Source organism: Zosterops lateralis (genome assembly GCF_965231275.1).
Source record: "Zosterops lateralis genome assembly, chromosome: 1".
NCBI classification, from domain to species: Eukaryota; Metazoa; Chordata; class Aves; order Passeriformes; family Zosteropidae; genus Zosterops; species Zosterops lateralis.
Genome location: NC_139762.1, coordinates 42,385,840 through 42,396,916, shown reverse-complemented (window position 1 = coordinate 42,396,916; position 11,077 = coordinate 42,385,840). Strand labels below are relative to the sequence as shown.

The window sequence follows — 11,077 nt, the reverse complement described above, 5'->3', positions numbered from 1 at the left end:
GGCGTGCTGAGGGGTGGCCACAGCCACCAGTACACTGGCACACGCTAGGGCCAGCCACAGGGATGCTTGGCTTGCCAAGGCTCAGCAGGGCTCTGCTGGGAACCACAGAGGTGTGGGCAGTGAGCCTTTGCGTGCCTGTTGGGAAGCTGAGAGCTCTTCTTGTACTTGGCAGAGGGCAGCTGGCTTGAAGGAAGAGCTGCTCACCTGTGGCTGTCTGCTTGAGGGGCACCTAGGCAAGGTCTTCTTCATAAAGCCCTTGTTTTGCCAATTTTAGACTAGATGTGGCCACTGTCCTTTGCACACCTGACACTGCCTGTGTGCATTGCTCTGTTCAGAGTACTGGGTGCCCAGAGAGACTGTGAAATCACTGACATGCTGTGAAATCATTGACATGCTCAAAATTCCACAAGGCCTTGAGCAATCTGATTTAAGGTGCCTGTTTTGAACATGACCCTGGACCAGATGACAAACAAGCACAGAACAGACTTGGATGCCCCTGCCAGCCTGAGTTATTCTGTGATTTTCCTTGTCTCATGAACAAAGACATGTGGGTGCCTCTTTGAGGGATCCACACTTGAAGTTTCAAAAGGAGATATTCAGTGCAGCCAAATATGAGGGCCAGTGGAGGTTTTGGCATGAAAATATAGTCCATGAAAAAAATGGTGATGTCTGGAGAACCTCAGATGCCAGTATCAGGTGCTGGTGGACTGCATCCCGTGCAAAGGGTTAGATTCAACCCAAGTAACATTCAAGGCAATTTGAAGAGGGCAGAGGGAGGCATCTTGCTCTTTGTTTATGTGGTGCCTGTGTTCTGCATGTCTTCCACGGGAGGGGTGTCAGCCTTAAAAGGTGAAAGCTGTTTGTGGAGAGCAGCACAAGGTAAGGCACAAGCACATTAATCATGCACTTCTCAGTGACACAGATTTAGTGGGCTGTCTCGTGGCTCACTTGGATATCAGCACCAAAATGACTGAGGTCTAACTATGGGCTTAACAAAGAACCATAGAATCTATTAGGTTGGAAAGACCTTTAAAATCACGGAGTCCAATTGCTAACCCAAAACTGCCAAGTCCATGACTAAACCATGTCTGTAAGAGTCACATCCACACTGAGACCTGAGCAGTCCAGAAGTAGGAAAGCATCAGTTTTAAGTCCTTTCTCCCTCTCTTCATTTGAGACTAGTGAAGGTGTAACAGTGCAGGGGCTAAGGGGCCAGCAAGTTTGGCCATCTGCTAGTGCTTTTCTTCTGAAGGGCAGGGTGGAGACTAGGGGAAGGAGTCATTAGCAAAGCAGGACACATGCATGCTGGACACAATGAGAGTGACATTCAGGCCCCTGGTGGGAAGGAATGGACTTGAATCATTTTAGGATAGGGTTCATTTTAGGAAGAGCTCTCTCCCCATCCTGGATGCTTAAGACAAACTTGAGTTGGTGTTATTTTATTTGCTCCAATAAACATTTGATTTATACAAAACAAGACAAAACCCCCCTGAAAACAGTTTACAAAGCAAGTTAACTGTTTGAAACTTTTGATATACAAGAGTATATATTGCTCACATTCCTATTTCATACATGATGTACAGGTGAAATATTCCTTAAAAGAATAAAAATTTTCCTTTACATGTAGTGTTAAAAAACCCCATAAGAATGTCAGTACTGTCAGGAACTACTGGTGGCCGTTTCTTGGCCTTCTGTGTGGATGAAGCAAGAGAAATGGGCTGAGACCTTCTACCTGCCTGGATGCATTCCCCACCCATATCTCCTATGGTACTGTGAATTTACAACATTCCATCCCTACAGAAATGCCATAGTATTCTGTAAGTTCCACTGTAGGTGTGGAGGTTTTGCCCCGCTCTGTTTTAACACTTCTGAGCAGTTTGGTTAAGATGAAAAAAAAAAAAGAAAAAAAGGAAAAAAAAAGAAAAAAAGAAGAAGGAAAAAAATAGCGGTTACAAAACCATTTCAAATGAAGTATTTGCCATCATAAATCTTAATTCCTATTTGAATAAGCATGATTCCTATTGACTTGCATGGCAACATTTTCAAGAGGGATATTGATGTTTGTCTGTCAAAGGTGTTTAATAAATCACACCAGAGACATTTGTCCAGGATTGGTTTGTGCTGCTTGAATTTCTAACTTGCAAGGCCTGCTGACATGCCATGAGGAAGAGAATAGTGGATAAATCACTGTAAAACATCTAAAGACAATATTTTTAGGACTAATTAAACACAGTGCTGTCATGTATATAGGCCCAATGTGATGTCAACTGTCTCAAGCATTTTGGGGAACTGAAAGAATGTAAGCAATGTCTGAAGGATCCTGTTGAAAAAGTCTTTCTTTGTTTTTGATTTTTTTTTTTTCTGTGAATTGCTGACTTGCTCAGGCAGCCTGAAATGCAAGCAATGCTGAGGGCAGGATATGCCATTAACCTATTGCTATGGAGCTTTCCCTCACCTCCAAGGTCTTTTTGCAAAAAAACCAGCACCAGCTGTTGCCTCTTGCTTTAGAAAGCACGGAACAGAGTCAGGCTGTGGTTTGTCTAGCAATTAGATACACTGCACAGGGAAAAAAGGTTTGTTCTTAAAAGCAACACAACCAAGGTAAAAGACATGGCAAAAAAAATAGTACTGCCCACACTCAGAATGCACAGCAAATATAAAACATCTGCTTGGATTGCTGCTGGCCCTGTCATATTCTGGATGGTTTGGGGGTGGGGATGGAAGAAGGGGAAAACTCATCCTGCTGATATTCTGCAACCTGTTTGCAAGCAGCACGAACTCAAAGCAATAAACATACAACATTAATGAACTCGATAACAAAACACACATGTAGGAAGGACCAAACCTCCTCACATGCCTGTTCTGGAACACTTTGAGGACTCTGGGGTTAAGATGAGAGGGAAAAGACATTCCTGAACCTTCCTCAGTGTGCTGCAGACAGGACCATGCAGGTACAACTGCAAAATCAACTTGGCCTGTCTGCTGTGAGACTGCTCCTACAACTGTGAACAGCAGGACCACAGCCAGGTGGTCACAGCACATGCTTTGAAAGTCATCTTCTTATTGCATATTATTCCTATTTTTTGGCAGAACGCTTAGTGCACAATTGCTGGTATGATGCTATACCAGTCTCCCCAGGCTCCTTCCCTAAGGGGTGGGATTTCTAATGCACTGGTAATTTCCTGGAAGGACTTTTTTTTAATAACTTTTCTTTTCCCAGTACATGGCTGTTTATAGATATATAGACAGATATATATATACACATACACACACATTTTTAATATATATATGTATATATATATATAAAATAGCAATTTCATAGCTATATACAGTCATTAATAAAGTGCATAATGTTATTGGCTATTTTCAAATCCTTTTCCTGAGGAAGTGCTACCATATATAGCTCCTCCTACAACATGATGCTGGCCGCCAGTGCTAGGGTATGACTGCTACTCCCCCAGCTTTTAGTTCCCAGAATACATCTCCCTGTCCAGAGCTGGAGCCTAAAGGGAGTAGTGGCAGCCTCAGTCCTCCAGGAAGCAAGTCAAGGCACTGATCAAGACTTCTTCCTTGGCCAAGCTGAACACGTCTAGGAGCGGCTTCCCTCCATTCCGGAGCTTCCAGGCCCGCGCTACTTGGTGGTGGTGACGGAGCCGTCTTCGGGAATCTTCTCCTCAGAGCAGCTCCTTCCTGACAGCCTATCGTGGTGCTTGAGCTCGCTGAAGCGCTCGGCCACGCACTGCGCTGTCAGCCGCGCCTCGGGGTCGTGGTCCCAGCACTCGATCAGGGTCTCACACACCATCTGGATGCCCTGCAGGGACCACAGACACAGTGGCCGTGAGGGGGACAGCCACCAACAAAGCCTCTCTCTGAGAACTGCCTCAGAAGTTTGGGGGTTATTTCACATGTATCTTGGGGGTTCTTTATGGGATCTGCTGCTTCTGTCATGGGGGCATTGTTTTCCCTGTTGTTTTTTTTTTTTTTTTTTTTAAACCTACTACAATATTTTCAGCCCTTTAGTTGGTACTGTAATTTTTGGGCATGTGGTCTGATATGTTATAACAAGAACAGTGATGCTTTGGACTAGTGCTATAGAAGGTTCTTTTGAAATCCTTTACAGAAGGTCAAGCAGTGTTTTTTGTTTAATAAATATGATCAAAAATTTTGGATAACATGATCTCCTGCTCAACCCATGCCTTTGCATGCCTGAATTCTGCTTAGGCTTTTCAAACAAAATTCTGATTGCCAGCAATGTTGGGCTGTACATCAGCTCTTTATTAATTCCTTGTAGACTACCTGAATCTATGTGTAAATATGGGCCGCAGTCCCACAAACACTTAAACACATCACTCACAGTTGAAACTGTTTAACCTTCATTTCAATTCCGATGCAAATGTTTACAGGAGCAAAAAACCAGTTGCATCTCTGTAATGAATTTTATAAACATGAGGTATTTGCCAGGAAACTGTGTTTTGCTTTATGACACTAAAAGCCCATTAAGTAGGATTTATAGAAAACTTATTTAAAAAAATAACATTTCACAACACTGCATTAATTGTGTAATTTACCTAATTGGTGATGTTGACTGATGTCAATGCTAATAGCAGAATGTTACTGTCTGTATACAAATAACATTAGTTTTCTGCTGGCATTGAAATTACAAGCAGTAAATTAAATTAAATATTAAACATTAACTTGAAATCAATAGTACAACGAATCTCATTAAGGGGGGTGTGGGGGTAATTGTGATATGTAAATCCATTCCAGAATTTTATCATGATGAATAATGAGTTCATTACAAAAACACGACTGCAGAGGAAAGAAATGAATATGGAAGAGCCACTACAGCAAGAACAACTTCTATGGAGTTCAAAGCTGCAAACTGTCACAGCCCTGTGGAAACTGATGCACCACTGCATCTTAGCACAATGTGAAACACTGAAGGGATTCAGGCAAAGGGAATTAAATCCACCTTCATTAAATGTCCTCTGAGTGTGTATTCAGGCCTCCATTTCCTTCCTTAGACTCTTAGCTGAACTCTACTGGAGCCAGCTGTGCCCATTCTGGTGACACTGGCACAATTGCATGCCCCCCTCCAATTGGTGTGGTACTCTGTGCTGGGTGTGGGTTTTATACAGGGAAGAAAACTCTGATGTCAAATGCAGGACACCTAGGTCCAAATCCACAACCATTTTATTTGCTTTATAAAACCAGAGGCAATGAAGTCCACAGTGTACCCTACAGCTCCACCCCAGTACCTCAAGTTGCAACTCTCTGCACACTCAGCCTTGCTGTCAAGGGCTTTTAGTGCTGGTAGTATCAGATATCCAAGTGTCCCACAAAATTCAACTTTCTTCCTTCATTAAATGCCCCTCCTCAATAACCCTACACAGCTGAGTACATAAGGAGCAAGTCCCTGCAGTCCAGGAAGGGGCTGCACTCTGCCATAGTCATCAGATGCCAAGTGTTCTTCGTTGGAAAGATTGATTTTAGCCACTCACTTGATCTTTTTTTAAGTAGCTGTCAGGCTGATTTTAACTCCCAAATGGAATTTAAAAGGGAGTGATACAGTGCTCCTGATGGAAATAGTAGATGATATTCTTGGTTGCCTGGGCTTTTATAAACATTTGTGATACTTTCCTTTTGTCACTAAAGACCACTCAGCATATTTCATTGAGAAGTGGAATGACCAAGCCTCACTTCTCTGATATGATTCACATTTTATCTCTACTGATAAAACTACTGAGAGCAAAGGTGAAGAAATGCATGTGTTTGGCTTGTTTCCATTCAGTTTCATCTACTGAAAAGTCTACCATTGCCTAGGAATGCAACTGTGGTGCTCATGAATGGAAGAAGCTGACAAAGTGCTTTGTGATATGCAAGGGAAACAGACTGCTAATGCACAACCTGAATAAAACCATACCGGCTTGCTGAAGACTAATTTCATATTTTCTTAAATCTGTCAACAGCTGGGATACAACTGTGACTGGTTTCTACGGTAAAGTACTGAGATTTACTTTCTCTGCTGAAGATCCTCTGTAGTAGGATGGTCTCCCTGGAAATGGGGTGAAACAAATCGAACAGTGTCCTATTTGCAAAACTACCAGTGGTGAATGGTGAAGGGGGTCATGCTGCTTTTGGTGTTGAATAATGCTGAAATCAGCCTGACTCAAAGTTAAACATCTGGATAATGAGGTGAAGATCCGGTAGACCTGGTAAACTGCCCAACAAAGGAACAAACAAGTGATACTATTGTAACTTTTCTAAAGCTGCTAAGCTGACTGAGCTGACCTGGAGATATCTGACTGACAGTCAATCACTTTATAATATGAAAGCCCAGCCCCATTTCTTAACAATAGCGTTCTCTAACATAACCCTTCTTGGAGTGAGTGTATAGATTCCTCTCCTTGAGGATTCCAATGCCTCAAGGTTACTCTCATGCCTTCAAGGTTACTCCTTGAGGCTGAGCAGAAGAGATTTGCCTATGGTTGTTGGCATGGGTGGCTGACATCAATCTTTAGTTAATAATTGGTTTTGCTACCTTTAGTACAGTTGCTTTAATACGATTGCTTCAACATTGCTTCGTAGTGCACATGATACAAGTAGTTATAGCTCCTATACTGTGTAGTATGTAACTGATTAAGACCTTTTTGTCTAGTCATTATCATAATAAATAATTTATATTTTTATATCTGGTTTGCCATCCTTAATTGTGTGGGACAAAGTTGCATAATGGTTCAACTGCACCTTATAATCCTTAAAATGTAAACTGTCAACAAAATCTGAGGCTAAGACTGGATCCAGCCACACCTAGGCACCTCTCTGAGAAGGAGTTTAGAAAGCAAGGGGAAACCTTCTGTACCTCATGACTCAACAGGAGGGCTTCTCTGATAAATTTTGTCTGAAGCTCCCATTCTGCCTGCAACAGAGGTCCATGTGTGAAGTTTTTTTCTTTGCCTTTTTAGAGCCTACACACAGTGTGCTTTAAAGGCCGAATTATTCTGTGGCTCTCTGGATGATTGCTGGATCTCAGGCTTCCAATGTTTGTTTGGATTGATTTTAGATTACACTGATGTGCAGCAGGAATGCCGGGCCATTGGGACAGGCACAGTGCAGAGAACTGTAGTGTCTGAACCACATCAGCACCAGTGCCACTCTGTTATAGAATTTCTCCATGTGTGGCAGACCTCTCCATGCAAAGAGAGGTCCAGCCTGTTGGGCAGGGCAATGAGGTAAGGCTCAGGCTTCAGGCAGTGGGTAAAAGTACAGTGCAGCTCCCACCTCCCGTGTGTGGTGCTCTTACCTGATGGTTAAGCCAGGAGCTGGGGATCTCAGGTCGCCCTCTGTCTCTCAGGACATTGTCCTTCATGCTTTCCACACAAGGATGTTCTCGCACTTTGGAGCCGAATGGAGGCTCATACTCTTTCACTTCTGACAAGAGAAGAAGCAAATACAGGGTATTTAGCTGGGCTGTGCTTGTGCTGAGAGTGAAGGGAGCTGGCTGTTCTCTAAGGGGTAGGAGCTACTGATTAGCTGCTCACTGCCACTGTTCTGCTTGACCAGCTCCAAACAAAGCAAAGCCAGTTGGCATTTTCAAAAATGTTTCAAATGTGTTTCTCTCACACACTCACTGCCTCCCTCCCCTTTTGTTTCCTAGCCAACAAAACAACTTTCATTTAAACCCTTTAGTACATAATATTAGCAACAGTCCAAGAAGCAGAGTAATCTATAATGGTTTGTGAGCCTTTCAATCTCTACTGAGGTAAAATGCACATGAGCTTTAAGGCGAGTTTTGCATGAGCCAAGCTTTTGAAGAGTTGGTCACCCTTAGCTCTCCTGGAGCTTCCCAGGTGAAATATAAACTGAAATCTATGTAGGTCATGGTAGATGTGAATGTGCAGATTGCTAGGCTGAAACAGTTGCTTGGAAAGGACAAAGATACAGTTAAGGAGCAATGCTGGAAGCTGCCACGCTGCCCTTGTTTACTCCTAAGCTGCATTCTTTTATAGAAAGTAGTAGTCTGCTCTTATTTTAGACGTCCTTCCCAAAATGGATCAGTTTTGGCCTGAGATACAGGGGCACAGCTTTCTGAAGGGGCTGCTGCCACTCTGGTTTTTGTTTGCATGTTGCATACTTTCTTTGCTTTTCTTTGGAGAGAGAAAGGAAGAGGCTGACATATGGGACCTTTGGAGAAAACTCAAGAAATCTCTGAGAGTGGAAATATTATAGTAGATGCTGACACAGTGTAGAAAATGCTGTGGTTTCTTTGGGAACAGATGGAGATTTTACTCACAAGCCTAATGACTTGCTGCTATCAGATAAAGATTTATGAAGTTGGCCTGTTCTGCTGCCTCTTATTTCTTTCTAGGAATTAATTGAGGGCAAGAAAAACTGAAGTGTAATCTACAAAGCAGTCTGGAGAATGCATGCAAATGCCCAGATGATGTGTGAACAGAGGAACGAGAGTAGAGACAAACCACTGTTCTATGATGATACAATCAAGTTCAACTGCAGTGCCCAGGGTTGCTCACTCCTCTAAAGGGGTAAAAAGTGCTGAGAAACATGAATAAGGATTAAAGACCCATAAGAAATGGGAAAAACTCCTAACACTTAGTTTTGTTTACTTTGGGAAAGAAACGTAAGGATGGGGTCATATGATATGCTACTGAAAATAACTAATGATCAAGATAACACAGGTCAGATCCTTCTGTCATGTCTCATGATAAAAAAAAGGTAGTATTTAAGACAACTAACTTTGGACTTTCCTCCAAACCCTTGCAGTCAGGCTGTAGATCTCACTTGTATGTGATGGCCACAAGACAAAGACTTTATCAGGCTAATACTTAAAAAGAATAGCCAAGTTACAATAACAAACATTTTGGAAGGGATATTAAACCTTGTGCTTCAAATGCTCAGCATTTAGAGATTCAGCTGCAAACAACTGTGTGCAGCACAGCAGATCACCCCATAGATGCCTCTGGCAGAGCTCTCCTTCCTTCTCCCTAGCCATCTGCTGCTGGCCACTTTTCCACAAAATGCTCTGGAGAACAGCTATAGTCCAGAAACAAGACTCCCATCTTCTACGACCCAAGGGCCAAAGTCTGCTTCACTTTCTTTCCTGTACAAGAAGGCAAACCAGTTTCACCCACATTAATCTGAGTCTGAGATTACTCAGCCAAAGTAAACTTACAAGACTTCAGCCCTGGAAATTGGGAAGTTGCCATCTTGCTAGTCAGACTTGGGTCAGCTTGCAGCGGATGCACAATGATTATATTGCACATACCTGTATGTTCAAAGCTAACAAAAATATTAAAGTTCACTGGGAGAATTTAAATTGCATGACCTAGATGGCCATTTCCTGCACCATCTCCATCAGTCATGGTTTAGTTGTGGTAGTGGTCATGGAGACCAGCCAAGGTTCTGAGATCTTGAAGGGTGAGGAGTCAGAGCAGTCTCAATGTCCAATAGAGGGAAGCTGGTGCTGTGGGGATGAAACTTGTTGTTTCCTCTCACTGATTTAACTTCATCGTTGCTCAGGTTAATGAGATGGCTCAAGCAGAGAAGGGAAAGCCTTTCCCGGGAATTGATAGATTCATAATACATTTTTTCTGTCTGAAAAATTGTTTGTAATCTATGAGCATTCCTCTTCCAAATATAAAGACTGAATAGGTTTTTCAGGTTTGGATTTTTCTGTTGTTGCTTTGTTTTTGTTTATGGTAAAGAAAGAGAAATTGAGGCCAGATGCCAATTCACTGTAATGACTTTTGACCAATAGTGTCATGCCTTCTCTCAGTTTGAAAAGCATGAGGCATCTTCTTGCTATTTATTATCACGCTTCTCTTTTCCTTGGAAAGTAAAAAAAAAAAAAGCCCACTAAATCCTCATGCAGTAAGTCCTAATGCTGTGGAATCTCAAGTGTCAGACACATTTTGCAGTAATAGCTGGTGTTATTCATGGATCATGTTTATGTGCTACAGTAGATGTAACAGATGTCAGTTAGAGGCAGGTTAAGATGTTTGTGCCTAGATGCTTGTGTGTGGCTGTGTACAGATGCTGATTCTATTTCTCATGCCTTATATGCTTCTTTTCATTGGTTTTAGACTGGTTGGGCACTAAAAATGACAACTCAATGAAGTACCATAAATACGTCAGGAACCATGAAGTACAGAACCTTTAAGATTCAAAAATGGCAGACTTCCTTCAACTTTAACCTCTGGCATTTAATCTTTATGATTGAGAGCTGACTTGCACTCTTAACTGCTGTACCTCTAGTTTCCTTTGACATTGGCCTAGCTGTAATTTTCAGAAAGGCTGGGATTGGATTTTTAGCTCCAAATAGAGACATTACTGAAAATCTATTTGTTGTGTGCGATAAAAGCTTGGAAAATTTGGCTCACCTGTGGTCTTTTTCTACCTCTAAGCTTTTTGCAGTGAGATTTTCTTTGGGTCGGAAGAGCATACCCACAAACCCTGTTGACACTTCTTTATGTGATCTGTCTTACTGACTTCTGTGTGACAACTCATGCTGGATGATGAAGTTTTATTTGCAGAATCAAAGCAGGAGTGAGGTGAAAGGCCATCAGAAGTCAGCTGTGAGGCACAGTCTACAGCAGTGAGCTTGTGTTTGGGAGCTTCTAGGTCCCTTTGAGATGCCTCTTTACTTGGAGCTTATGAGGGGGAAGAAGGGATAAATCAGTTGATGGTGGAGCTACTGTGACAGCTCGTGCAAACACAGGTAGACTCCTTCACAGAGTGTCTTTCTTCATGCTAGAGGAAATTGGCTAATGAGTCTGCTAACTTGCACAAAGGGAAAATTATGCCCAAAGGAGAGGCCCAAAAGCTTTTTCATGGCCAAGTTTAAGATGCTGTCAAATGCTTACTTCATAAATTTCCCTTGGTTTCCCTGTTGAGGGAAGGATGCATTGGGATGAGTGAACTCATTGTGCACACATATCTCTTAAGTGACTTCACATCTGATGATCAAAGACACAGTCACCCTTCTAAAGGTTTGGGAGTGCACGAGTCCTCCCATCAGGGCAGGCTTAGGGGCTGCTCAGTCAATGCACAGTGAATCCTG

General features: G+C 42.5%; 1 protein-coding gene across 5 annotated transcripts in view; it reads right to left on the bottom strand.

Moving 5' to 3' along the window:
• Window positions 1–2,334: 2,334 nt before the first annotated feature.
• The window catches only part of TGFBR2 (transforming growth factor beta receptor 2), a 60,653-nt gene continuing 51,910 nt past the window's right edge, over window positions 2,335–11,077 (bottom strand). For all 5 annotated transcript variants that reach the window (XM_083864765.1, XM_083864762.1, XM_083864761.1 and 2 more), the window contains exons 6-7: window positions 7,304–7,431; window positions 2,335–3,811 (exon numbers count right to left, since the gene is read on the bottom strand). In XM_083864765.1, coding sequence (XP_083720891.1) covers window positions 3,632–3,811; window positions 7,304–7,431 — 308 coding nt within the window. In that variant the 3' untranslated portion in view covers window positions 2,335–3,631. The remainder of the gene's footprint in view (window positions 3,812–7,303; window positions 7,432–11,077) is intronic.